The 14,029-nt window shown below is 44.0% G+C and overlaps 1 protein-coding gene across 1 annotated transcript in view; it reads right to left on the reverse strand.

The window, feature by feature from the left end:
• Positions 1–9,893: 9,893 nt before the first annotated feature.
• The window catches only part of MADD (MAP kinase activating death domain), a 149,513-nt gene continuing 145,377 nt past the window's right edge, over positions 9,894–14,029 (reverse strand). Inside the window, 1 exon segment of the mRNA XM_040328248.1 lies at positions 9,894–10,708. Within this exon segment, the coding sequence (XP_040184182.1) occupies positions 10,601–10,708 (108 nt within the window). The 3' untranslated portion in view covers positions 9,894–10,600.

Genomic DNA, 14,029 nt, shown 5'->3' on the forward strand with positions numbered 1-14,029 from the left:
ACCCTTTACCACCCTAACCTGCCCCTATACCACCCCTAACCTGCCCCTATGCCACCCCAACCTGGCCCTATACCACCCTTTACCACCCCTAACCTGCCCCTATACCACCCCTAACCTGCCCCTATACCACCCCTAACACGCCCCTATACCACCCCTAACCCGCCCCTATATCACCGTAACCTGCCCTATACTACCCCAACCTGCCCTATACCACACTATGTTTTACTGCACTAAATGACACCACTAGATACAAGCAAGGTGGAATGGATGCCTGTCACTGGGGCAGTGGGCTTGCATATGTTGTGCCATAAATGATGCATTTTCAATGTTGCCCTTTAAGTCTTATTAAGAGAGCCGTATTAATTACGGTTGGCATCCTTCAATAATCTGTCTGGCCGGGCTGCAGCCACTATCTTCTTTCCAGTAATCTTCATCTGAACCTCGTCTCTGAGAATATCTCGACGTTGAGTAAATCTTCGGTGCCCAGCTACAAGAGGAGATTTGCCGTCTTCTCTTGGTGGAGGTGGTTTAGGCAGCATCACTTTATCGGCACACTTTTGCCACCTTGGAATCGTTTTATCTTCAGGCGCTGCTGCTTTTTTTGGCAGGCTTGGAATTTTGGGTACATTTGACGGTGTACTGGAGAGATTTGCGGACTGTTCTCTCTTTACTCTGCATAACTCATGCAAATTTCTATACTTTGCCATGCTGTACCCTGTGACGTCTTTCTGGGCAACATCCACTTTGGGATATTTTGTGCCCTCCAGGTCTCTTGACTTTCTAAGAAGTGGCTTTTTAATTTCAGGAGTTGCGCCTTTTGTTGCCAAGCTTGGACATGTGGGTTCAGTTGGTGGTTTCAAGGGTTGAGGGTATCTTTGGAACTCTTCTCTTTTTACTCTGCATGACTCCTCCAAAAGTTTATACTTTGCTCGGTCGTACCCTGTGTAGACTTTCTGGGTAACATCCGCTGGTTTGGGCTTTGTGCCCTCCGAGGACTTTACCTCTGCAGAGAGTGACTGGTTACTTAATTGCTCTCTTTTGCTTAACAGCCTCGGCTGTTCACCAACTTGAGGTCGAGGAGTTGTCTCCTTTGTCTCTATGACCTCTGGTTTTTCCTCATATTTCCCATATTTCTCTTTGATGAATTCCTTTAATGCCTTTAGATCTTCATCATTTAGCATGGAAGCATAAAGGTCTAATTCTTCAATGATTTCCCTTCCAAATATACGGTATGGTACACCACGTGGGGTGTGACGTCCTGAGGTTAGACGATGGCGGTGTCTCTCTAACCCAATCTGGAAGTACTCTTCTTTTGTGAGCGTTTTATCCTCAACATCTTCATAACAATGTAGATCGCGGCCTAAAACATAGTCCGGCCTGCGGGATTTGCGGACAGATGGGAAACGACTCTTGATAAACTCATTGATGTCGTTTTGTCTCTCCTCTTTGATTCTTTTCTTCAAGGCTATTTCTTCATCCAGCTTTTTTACAAGCTTTTTCATGAAAGCCTTTTCCTCCGACGTTTCCACCCTCTCGGTGGAATATTGACGTAATAACATTGTGAAAAAAGTAAAAAGCTATCGAAAACGAAAGCTTACACACGCGATTGAAAACACGAGAAAACGTGTAATTAAATATACGAATAAACGTATAAGAACTATGTGAGACAATAATGCGAACTGAGCACAGAAAAACAGGTCTTCACTGCACAGAAGCTCCTCACACACTGAGCCAGACCTCTGTCGCTTCGGAATTTATTCAGCTGGACACATGACATTGTGACATCACAGCTGGCCAGAAAAACAACCGCTTCTCCTGATTGGCTGCCTCAGTGGCAGTTGGAAGAGGGGCGGAGTGTGTGGAATGTACTGGCTTCTGTTGCTATGGCGATACTGGCTTTTGTTGCTATGGCGATACTGACTTGATGGAAGAGCACACACTCTGTGTACACTGAGATTCCTTCACTAAATATTCAGCATTTCTGTGTGTTTTTTCAGCACCACAGACCTCGGTGTGTCGCAGTCTTCTGCCCAGACGTCTTATAGGGACATTTTATTCTTGTCATTCTTTTTCATATGACAACCTTTTTTTCTCATAGTATTTTAGTCTTGATATGAGATCTGAGGTCATTTTGACCCCATATCTCATATTTAAGAGGACCTGTCATGCTTTTTTTTCTATTACAAGGGATGTTTACAGTGACCCAATTTATTTTATTTTGTTAAACCAGTGTAAAAATCCAATAAAATCAAGTAAAATAAATAAGAAAGTGAACGCATACGTGAGCAGCGCCCGCATATGAAAATTGTTTTCAAACCACACATGTGTGGTATCGCCGCGATCGGTAGAGCGAGAGCAATAATTCTAGCCCTAGACCTCCTCTGTTACTCAAAATATGCAACCTGTACAATGTTTTTAAACGTCGCCTATGGAGATTTTTAAGTGTAAAAGTTTGACGCCATTCCACGAGCGGGCGCAATTTTGAAGCGTGACATGTTGGGTATCAATTTACTCGGCGTAACATTATCTTTCACAATATAAAAAAAAAATTGGGCTAACTTTACCGTTTTCTCATTTTTTAATTCACAAAAGTGAATGGTTTCCAAAAAAAGTGCACTTGTGAGACCGCTGCGCAAATACGGTGTGACAGAAAGTATTGCAACGACCGCCATTTTATTCTTTGGGGTGTTATAACAACTATAAAATATAAAAGATATTATTAGACATGTGCAATTTGCTTGGTTCCAAATTAGTTTTTTAATGAATTTTTACAGATTTGTTTAATTCTAAATATCCGTATTTCTGAATTTTCAACGTCATCGCCAGAGGATTTCGGCGCGGATTTCAATGCGATGGTGAGTACACTCCATCGCAGAGAAATCCGCTGAAATCCTCGAGAGGATTTATCCGCGGAAATGGTCCGCTGGACCGTATTCGCGGATAAATCCTCTCGTGTGTATGGGGCCTTAGTGAAGGTAATGAATACGAATTTATTTGACGTTACAAATTATCCGTAATAGCGAATGCCATATCCAAACGAATGGAACGTAACAAATTAATAATAATAAAAACTTATTATTATTTTCGTTCCATTTGCTTAGATGCGACATTCTTTATTTTGGATAATTCGTAACTTCAAACAAATTTGTATTCGTTACGTTCACTTAGGCTGCTTTCACATTGGGCAGTGGAGCCGCGGTGACGGTATAGCCGTGGTTACGGTATAGCCGCGCTATTTTAACCGCGATATTCAGGCGCTAGCGGTGAGGTTTTAACCCCCGCTAGCGGCCCGAAAAAGGGGTTAATATCGACCTGTAATGTGGGCGGTATTACTGCGGTTTCCCATTGATTTCAATGGGAAGGCGCGGTATAGGAGCGGTAAACACCCCCTGCTTCTATACCGCTCCAAAGATGCGGCTAGCAGGACTTTTGGAGCGGTCCTGCTACCGCACTGCTTCAGTGTGAAAGCCTTCGGGCTTTTACATTGAAGCCTGCAGGGCATGATTTTTTCATGCAGTATAGCAGCGCTATTTTTAGCGCTGTACCGCATGAAAAACGCCTCAATGTGAAAGGGGCCTAACAGCCAAATATGAAAGGAAATTCCAATACCTATAATTTATTAGTTACCGTATTTATCGGCATATAACACGCACCCCAAGCTTAGAAGGGAAGTTTAAGGAAAAACATGTTTAGGAGGGAAGTTTAAGGAAAAAAAACACTTACATTTTAAAAGCCCATCAATGCAGCCTTATCAGTGTCCATTTGCAGCCTTGTCCAGCATCCATCTGCAGCCTTGTCCAGCATCCATCTGCAGCCTTGTCCAGCATCCATCTGCAGCCTTGTCCAGCATCCATCTGCAGCCTTGCCCAAAATTGCAGCATTATGTATTTTTAAATTTAGCGCCGCCGAGATGCACAGAGCGTTATGGCCAGTGTATTCGGCTCCTCTCGCAGTCCTGCCCAGTCCCGCCCCTTGGCCCGGCTCATATAATGGACACAACAGCGGTCCAATGGCGGGACATAAAGGCTAGGAGGCGGGACAGGGCTGCGAGCGGAGCCGAGCACACAGTACACTCGGCTCAGCTCGGTCTATGTCGGCGGCGCTCCTCTTGCCCTCAGAGACAGTGGGGATCGGCGTATAACACGCACCCACGATTTTCGAAAAGTTATAGCGTTTACAAAATAGGGGATAGTTTTATGGCATTTTTATTAATATTTTTTTTTACTAGTAATGGCGGCGATCAGCGATTTTTATCGGTACTGCGACCTTTTGGCGGACACTTGGGACACTTTTGACACATTTTTGGGAACCCCTACAGCGCCACCCAGTGGTTAACCCCATTCACTGCCAGTGTCATTTTCACAGTAATCAGTGCATTTTTATAGCACTGATCGCTGTAAAAATGACAATGGTCCAAAAAATGTGTCAAAAGTGTCCGATGTGTCCGCCATAATGTCGCAGTCACGAAAAAAAAAAAATCGCAGATCGCCACCATTACTAGTAAAAAAAAATATTAATAAAAATGCTATAAAACTATCCCCTATTTTGTAGACACTATCCAATCAATATACGCTTATTGCGTTTTTTTTTACCAAAAATATGTAGAAGAATACGTATACCTAAACTGAGGGAAATTTTTTTTTTTTAGATCTTTTTGGGGGATATTACAGCAAAAAGTTAAAAATATTGAATTTTTTTCAAAATTGTCGCTCTGTTTTTGTTTATAGCGCAAAAAATAAAAAAACGCAGAGGTGATCAAATACCACCAAAAGAAAGCTCTATTTGTAAAAAAAAAAACAAAAAAAACGTCAATTTTGTTTGGGAGCCACGTCGCACGACGGCGCAATTGTCAGTTAAAGTGACGCAGTGCCCGAATCGCAAAAAGGGGCCCGGTCATTTAGCAACAAAATGGTCCGGGCTTAAGTGGTTAGGCTGCCATATAAGCTGAAATAATGTTTTAATTCAAAAACGCATACAAATTCTACTGAACTTTTTTCCAGTCTCTTTTAATAAATATAAAAGTTAACATCTAGCACTGCGATGCCTACATCAAAACAATCGTATTATTTACCTTTACTGCAATTTTTTTTTAAAACATGAGAAAAAAAAAGCAAATTTCAAAATGAGACATTTTCAGTAAAGTCTCTTGCGGATGGTCACCACATTATTTCCCAAAGCTCTTTTCACAAGACAGCAAAGCGAGTTACAAAACGCTGTGTGGTGAGGAAACAACTTGTGAAATGATCTGGCTTTAGGGTGGATTATCAAAGCTGCTGATACACAGATTTATACCGTCAGCCTCTCCAACAGCTTTTCCACTTAATGACTATTAATTGAGAATCGAAGTGCTGCAGGCCACATCAGCACTCCTGTAATGTCATCTCAAGGGAACCAAAAGGTCAGACTAGAAGGGTTTTGTAAAAGGAATGTCACCTTGGGTGAACAAGTCTACTATTGTGGTACTACAAGTCTCAGCGACCCCTTGGGCAGGAGGGGTCCAAAACTCTGGACAATGGCAACTGTTCATTTGATGAAAAGATACTTTACACCACTGCTTATCTTACAAATGTTAAAGTGGTTGTAAAGCCCATTCATGAAATTTGACCTAGGCACATTGTTTACTTCTCTCTCTCCAAAGCTCTAAGTGCTGTGTCTTTCTGCTGCTCCATTCCTCTGTTATCAGAGTCACTTATGACAAACACATGAGATAACAGCAGCTAGAAATGTATGTTGTGGATGGAGCTTAGAGGTAGATAAGCAGAGAGCTTATCTATTCAGACTACAGCTCTGTGTGTAATTGTTTGTTCCTCTGCCCATGTGGAGGGGGGGGGGGGTACCTTCCCACCATTCAGCTCAGACTTAGGCCCCTTGCACACTGGGGCGTTTTTCATGCGGTACAGCGCTAAAAATAGCGCTGCTATACCGCATGAAAAAACCTGCCCTGTAGTGTTCAATGTGAAAGCCCGAAGGCTTTCACATTGAAGCGGTGCGCTAGCAGGAGCACACCAAAAGTCCTGCTAGCTGCATCTTTACCGCGGTATAGGAGCGGTGTGTTCACCGCTCCTATACCGCGCCTTCCCATTGAAATCAATGGGAAAGCGCGGTAATACCTCACCGCTAGCGCCCGAATATCGCGGTAAATACGACGGTATAGCCGCGCTACAAATAGCGTGGCTATACCATCACCGCGGCTGCACGCCTCAGTGTGAAAGCAGCCTTAAAGGGGTTGTAAAGGTACAATTTTTTCCCCTAAATAGCTTCCTTTACCTTAGTGCAGTCCTCTTTCACTTACCTCATCCTTCTATTTTGCTTTTAAATGTCCTTATTTCTTCTGAGAAATCCTCACTTCCCGTTCTTCTGTCTGTAACTCCACACAGTAATGCGAGGCTTTCTCCCTGGTGTGGAGAGTCGTGCTCGCCCCCTCCCTTGGACTACAGGAGAGTCAGGACGTCCACTAACACACAGCTCCTTTCTCTATCTGCAACGTAGAGAGCGTCCTGACTCTCCTGTAGTCCAAGGGAGGGGAGAGCATGACACTCCACACCAGGGAGAAAGCCTTGCATTACTGTGTGGAGTTACAGACAGAAGAACAGGAAGTTTCTCAGAAGAAAGAAGGACATTTAAAAGCAAAATGGAAGGATGAGGTAAGTGAAGGAGGACTGCACTAAGGTAAAGGAAGCCATTTAGGGAAAAAAAATTGTACCTTTACAACCCCTTTAAGCCTGGTACACACAGTCAGATTTTCCGGACAAAGCGTGGGACTTGCAAGACAAGTTCATGGCCAACGCCCTTCGGACAAAAGTCCCACGCTTTGTCCGAAGGGCGTTGGCCATGAACTTGTCTTGCATACAAACGGCAAAGAATTGTCGGCCAACAAACACAAAACTATGTGGTTTTTCAGCTCTTTAGCGCCACCCTTTGGGCAACTTCTGCCAATGTTGTCTTATGATTATTATTGCTTCTGAGCGTGTGCGTTTGTATTTTGTATTTTTTTTCCTGAAGGACTTCTGTACACGATCGGATAATCCGACAGCACATTTGTTGTCGGAAAATTTTAAAGCATGCTATGCAACATTTGCTGTCAGAAATACCAACAATTGTCTGATTTTCCGACAAAATCCTGCCATCACACAATTCCCTTTGGATAATCAGATTGTGTGTATGAGGCTTTATCACCCACTGCTAAAACAGAAAGAACGTTTTCTAACACGATCTGCACTTTCCAAAGAATGTAGAAAGGGAAAGACAGCAGATCTACATGTAACATATGTAGGAGGATTTGTTGAATCTCTGTAGATCATCTGAGGCCATTCACATCACTGGGTATATGTGAGGGATTACAACCACTTTAAATAAATCCCACATGAGACATTCATGAAATCACCATCTTTATTTGGAACACTTCATGCTCCCTGGAGCTGGACATTGCCTTCATCTGGACATTTCCTTCATCTGTTTTTAACACCAGCACAAATACTGACCTGGATGCAAATTAGCTAAGAAATGTAAAGAGAACAGGCCGGATTCACATAGGTTAGCGGATCTTTAGATCCGCGTAACCTATGTGATTTAAGATCCGCCGCCGCAAGTTTTTGAGGCAAGTGGGTAATTCACAAAGCACTTACCTCTAAACTTGCGGCGGCGTATCGTAAATCCCCCGGCGGAATTCAAATTCCGCGGCTAGGGGGAGTGTACTATTCAAATCAGGCGCGTTCCCGCGCCGATCGAATAGCGCATGTGCGGTCCGGAAATTTTCCCAGCGTGCATTGCTCTAAATGACGTCGCAAGGACGTCATTGGTTTTGACGTTTAAGTAAATTACGTCCATCCGTATGCACGAACGACTTACGCAAACAACGTAAAAAATTCAAATTTCGTGGCAGGAACGGCGGCCATACTTAACATTGGCTGCGCCTCATAGAAGCAGGGGTAACTATACGCCGGAAAAAGCCGAACGCAAACGACGTAAAAAAACAAACGGTCGTTCGTTTCGGAATCGGCGTATCTCATTTGCATAATCGTCGCGTAAATAAACTGAAACGCCACCTAGCGGCCGGCCTGGAATTGCAGCCTAAGATCCGACGGTGTAACAGTTACACCTGTTGGATCTTAGGCATATCTATGCGTAACTGATTCAATGAACCAGCCGCATAGATACGACCAAAGTAAATCAGAGATACACCGTCGTATCTCTATGTGAATCTGGCCCAACATGTCAGGCACAGAGCAGGTACCCCTACATACCGTATATACTCGAGCCCCTCGGCTTATACTCGAGTCACCTTTTTGCACCTGATCTCCCGGACTTTGGGGACCCGGTACTGGCCAGCCATAGGCACACATGTAGCCCCACTCTTCCTCTACAAGTGTGCAAAGTTTGTTGTCCAGGTGACCTATGGCGGGGAGCACCGATTTTTTCAAAGCCGGGCATCCCTTCCATAGACTCCCATGTTAAACGGTAATTTCTCCGGTGACTTTGGGGACCCGGTACCGGCCGGTCGTAGTTGTGTTTATCATTGTCAGATCCACTGATGAACACTGGTGACTATATATTTCCCTGAAGAAGCCATTGTTTGGCGAAACATGTAGAGACTTGACATGCGTCAGTGACCATTCCATGCATACGGATTCTTTGGCCAGTACCACGGTCTGTATATTTACTGTTTTTATTTTATGCACCTTATGTTTGTTGTTTGCCGTATATTCATGTAATACAATTCATATCTTTTAAAGCGGGGGTTCACCCTAAAATATCTATAGACTGTTCTATCCAGCATACTGCTGACAACAGTATGCTGGATTTTTATTTTATTTTTTTGGGCTGTACTTACGTACTTTTTACCCGGCTTCCAGGTTCTCGCTCCCCCGGGGAGTAGGCGTTCCTAAGACGAGGAGACGATTGACGTTCGGGTAAAGCGCGTCATCGCCTTCCGAAAATATCCGAGGGGGACTCTGCACTTTATGGCGCCTGCGCAGTCAGCTCTACACGGCAGGCGCAGGCGCCGTAAAGAGCCGAGTCCCCGTCGGATATTTTCAGAAGGCGATGACGCGGCTTGACCCGCACGTCAATCGTCTCCTGGGAGGATCAACACTCACTCCCAGGAGACATTGCGCAGAGCTCCCCGTCGGGGAAAAGGAGCGACACGCCCACTCCCCGCAAGGAAGAAGACCCGGAAGTGCGGCTGAAGACAGGTAAGTGTACTCATTAAAAAAAAATTACAAGCCTTTATTAAGGCTACAGATAGGTTAGCGAAAAAGTTAATTTTGAGGGTGAACCTCCGCTTTAAGTAATAATTGTAGTTTCTATATACTTGTGCACTGTTACAATCCCTATCCAATCCCCTTTTTGCATTCTAACAATGACGGGTTACTGTTCCTCTCATGATGGGGTACCATTTCCCCCACTAATACCAATGATGGGGCACTATTTCTCCCACTAATACCAATGATGGGGCACTATTTCTCCCACTAATACCAATGATGGGGCACTATTCCTCCCACTAATACCAATGATGGGGCACTATTCCTCCCACTAATACCAATGATGGGGCACTACTCCTCCTACTGACCTCCAACCCTGAGGCCTTGTTTATTCTCATTGATGCTGGGCCTCGGTTATTTTCTACACCCACTGGCCACAATCTGCCCCCCCCCCCCAAAGTCTGATGGACAGTAATCTGGCCCTTTGAAAAGTTTGGAGACCCCCGACCTAAATCTTTGTTCACCTCTGGCCATCAATACAACATACATGGAGGACAAAACTAGTAGAATACAGTTCTATTTTATTATCATCTCCTTCTCCCAGCCTATGCTTTATTGGTTATTAAACACTGCCCTCTTGTGGCCAAAAACGAAATTAACATTAAAAAGCTTAAAAAAAATCAAAAGCCAAAGCAGCATTGGAATGCTAGTTTATTGCACATTCAGGATCTGTACAGAATTCTATAAATAAGAAAGACCGGGATATTTACATAGTGCTCTCCATGCAGTGGTGGACAATGGCTGGAATGGGGCATCAAATACTTTAATATTTACACTCTGTACCATAAGGTTCCACATCTGCCTGCGAAATGTGTTAACTTTTTTTTTTCTTTTTTATATATGCTAGAAGCCCACGATGGCCGTACGTGGTTTAGTTCTGTCCGTGGGAAGAGCTCTGAAGCATGCTTTGCTTGAACATCAGACACGGCACTCAGAGTGGGAACTAGAATGCAAGTCTCGCAAATCCAGGGAGGCCTTATACTAGCGGCTGGCGACCGCAACACTACCGCACAAAAGTACGCAGGGGCTGTTGAGAGGTGCAACAATGCTATTGCCTTGGAAGAGTTGTGTTGTATTCACTGCACAGAGGTCAGAAACACACAAACACACAACACTAAAGCTGGGGTGGGGGTTGGGGGGGGGGGGCTCTGTAAAATGCAGTTACAACACATAGTGAAGTCACTACAGCCTGTGCGGCCTCCGTATACAGGAGGAATGTTACAACAGAACGCCAAATGGAATAGCTGTCAGCAGAGCCTGCGGTCTGGAAGGGGAGGGGGCATAGCGCACATTCAGTGTGTGGTCACAGATCAGTTATTGGAGAGGGGTGGAGGGGAAGGTCAGCTGGACACAGGCCGAGGGGGTCTGCTCTTCATCTCCGCTTCCTTTCCTCGGATGGCGGCCACGTAGGAGAAGAGACACAGGACAGAGTAGCAGATCTCGTGGGCCTGTTAAAAGATAAAAGAAAACACTGAGAGACTGCATAGCAACAAGCACCCTCCAAATATCGGGCCTTATATAGTAAACTGTAAAAAAAAAAAAAAAAGAACCGTTTACAAATGTAGAAGAATGCCTGGAGTGACAAAGCCCCAATGCAAAACTGATCATCAGCCATTCCAGTCTCATATTGAAGCTGGCCTCAGGCTGACAAATCTCTTTTAAAAGCAAAAATCACCTCCTACACATAGGTGGGGTGGTCTAATATCAGATCTTCAAACCCATCTGTCTCTAAACTGGAGAGCATTGCTGCCCTCTTAGGACTGGTGAAGCCCCAATACATACTGGAAAACACAAGAAACCGAGGGCGCACCAGCTAAGTGCATTATCCCAGGAAACATTTATTCTAAAAATGAATCTACTGACAAACAATATGATAGAGCTCAAAGTAACGAGTGGAGGGACATCACCTGAACTAGGGTTGTCCCGGTACCGATACTGGTATCAGTACCGATATCAAGCATTTCCCCAAGTACTTGTACTTGGGGAAAATAAAATGCTCCGATGCTTCACCCGATACCTGGGCAGTCAGGGATGATAGGTGCAGCAGGGGGGGGGGGGGGAGAGGAGTTACAAGCACCGATCTCCCTGTGTAGATTTCAATACCGCCTAACAGCTTCTCCCCGGACAACCCCCCCCCCCCCCCCCCCCATTTCAGCTGGTTTAGTGAAATTGATACAGCAGTGATCGGTGCTTGTAACTCCCCCCAAAGCCGCACCGATCACCGCTGACTGTCCCTGTATCCTCCTCCAGTTCCCCCATCCGTGCTGTTCTCCCCCTCTGCGCTCCGTGTCCCCCCTCCATGCTGCTGCTGTCCCCCTCCTCGCTCTGTGTCACCCTCCATATCCTCTGGTCTGTTAAAGGAACACTAAAGGTTCGTTTTTTATTAGATCAATTGATTGCTGTAAGCTAGAGCATTTAAATATCACTTACCTCGTTTTTCCTTTTGACCTCCAAAATACAGTAATCCAGGTTTGAAAATGCCATTTCCTGTCTCTCCTCTACTTGCTTTCCACCAGCATCTGAGCCGTTTTGCATGGTGGAAAGCAGAATGTGCTCACCCCCTCCCTATGACTACAGCCCTGCGTGAAGATGCTCTCTTATCCCTCACAGGCATGGAGGATAAGCCTAATGGGAACTGTAGTTTCCATTAGGCCGTGATGTAGCAAGAATGAATGCGCACCGCAAACCAGGAAGTCAGTGAGAATAAGGATTCAGGAGTGACGGAGGTGAATAAAACAGCTCAATTTCAACAGGTATCAAACTAGTTATAATGAAAAACATTACTTTTTACTTTATCAGCTACTGTCAGACTTTAATTTAAGAGGAAAATATTTTTGTCTTTACAACCCCTTTAAGACCCCTGATATCTCACCAAAGCCCCCCAACAAGGCTAAAAATAAATACATATTTTTTTTTAAATTGCAATAAATGACAATAAAAAAAAATTGTAAAAAAAAATTAAAATTAAAATAAAAAACACACACTAACACCATCCACTCCCCCCTAAGAAAGCATTGTAAAATAACATAACAAAAAATAGTAAAAAATAAAACTTGTAAAAAAATAAAAAATAAATACTGACACATGTGCCACTGTCACATGACATTAAAAAAAAGTATCGGTATTCGGTATCGGCAAGTACTAGAAAAAAGTATCAGTACTTGCACTCGGTCTTAAAAAAAAGTGGAATCGGGACAACCCTAACCTGAACCCCAACTGGCTTGCGCGTTTCAAAGCAAGTATCCTCCTCCTCGGAGCCAAACTGCTGGACAATGCAGAGGGTTTGGCTCCAAGGAAGAGGGTACTTCAGTAAAAACACATAAGCCAGTTAGGGTTCAGGTGATGTCCTCCCAAGCTCAGGCGTACGCAGAGTGGGTGGAAGAACTGTTACTTTGATGAGCTCCGTCTGTCATATCATTTGTGAGTAGATTCATTTTTACAATAAAACTTTACTGGGATAATGCACTAGGCTGGAACCAAATCACTTTTCTTGCATTCTTGGCCCGGTCTCAGGCTCTAGGACACACCACAATCCCGCCTCTTGGGAAAATTTTATTGCAATCTGCAACTTTCCCTGGAAATTGAACAGCCTATTTGCTTTGGTAAATCAACCACATGCATACCTTTCCCAGTAAAAAAAAAAATGGTGCCGCTTTAAACCTGTTAGGAGACTGAAGAAAAAAGGCAAATTTTCTTAAAAGGGTTGTGCTCGAAAGGCGGTACTGCCCGCCAATCACGTCAGAACGCATAATTCCTGCCATGACCATGATGCAAAGGATTGCGTCCACGTTATGTGTACACCCCCCGGATACTGCCTTTGCAGCAACAAGAGGAGTGGAGGTAAAAAAACATGTCTTTATGGACCTTGTTTTGTGCACCGATCCAAATCATTTGGTGGAGGGGGGGATTATGGTGTTGGGTTGTTTTTTAGGGGTTGGGCTTGGCCCCTTTATTCCAGTGAAGGGAACTCTTAAGGCATACAAGACATTTTGGACAATTTCATGCTCCTAACTTTGTGGGAACAGTTTGGAGACGCCCCCTTCCTGTTACAACATTACTGCGCACCAGTGCACAAAACAAAGGTCCATAAAGACATGGATGAGTGAGTTTGGGGTTTAGGAAATCGACTGGCCTGCACAGAGTCCTGACCTCAACCTGATCGAACACCTTTGGAATGAATTAGAGCGGAGACTGTGAGCCAGGCATTCTCATCCAACATCAGTGCCTGACCTCACAAATACGCTTCTGGAAGAATGATCAAAAATTCCCATAGACACACTCCTAAACCTTCTGGACGGCCTTCCCAGAAGAGTTGAAGCTGTTATAGCTGTAAAGGGTGGGCCAACTCCATATTGAACCCTACAGACTAAGACTGGGATGCCATTAAAGTTCATGTGTGTAAAGGCAGGTGTCCCAATACTTTTGACTGTGTGTGTGTGTGAGATATTATATATATATATAATGTGTGTTTTTTTTGCAGCAGGAAATCAATCTCTTCTGAATTTCACATTTTATATTGTGCTTCATAAAACAGTACTTTCATGTGCATAGTTTAAAATATATGCTGTAAGCATCAATGTATTTTTCCCTGGGCTTACATTAAGGGTTTTTTACAATTTGATCTTTTGCGGCAAGAAAATTGACAATGAGAAGGCATTTCAATATGAAATTACTGTATGTGTCTTGTGAGTGACATTATGAAAAGAAAATACTTTGGGGGGGAAAAAAGAATGAAAATTAAAAGATTAAACTAAAAAAATAGAAGCAAA

This window comes from Rana temporaria, chromosome 11, assembly GCF_905171775.1.
Source record: "Rana temporaria chromosome 11, aRanTem1.1, whole genome shotgun sequence".
Taxonomy (NCBI): Eukaryota; Metazoa; Chordata; class Amphibia; order Anura; family Ranidae; genus Rana; species Rana temporaria.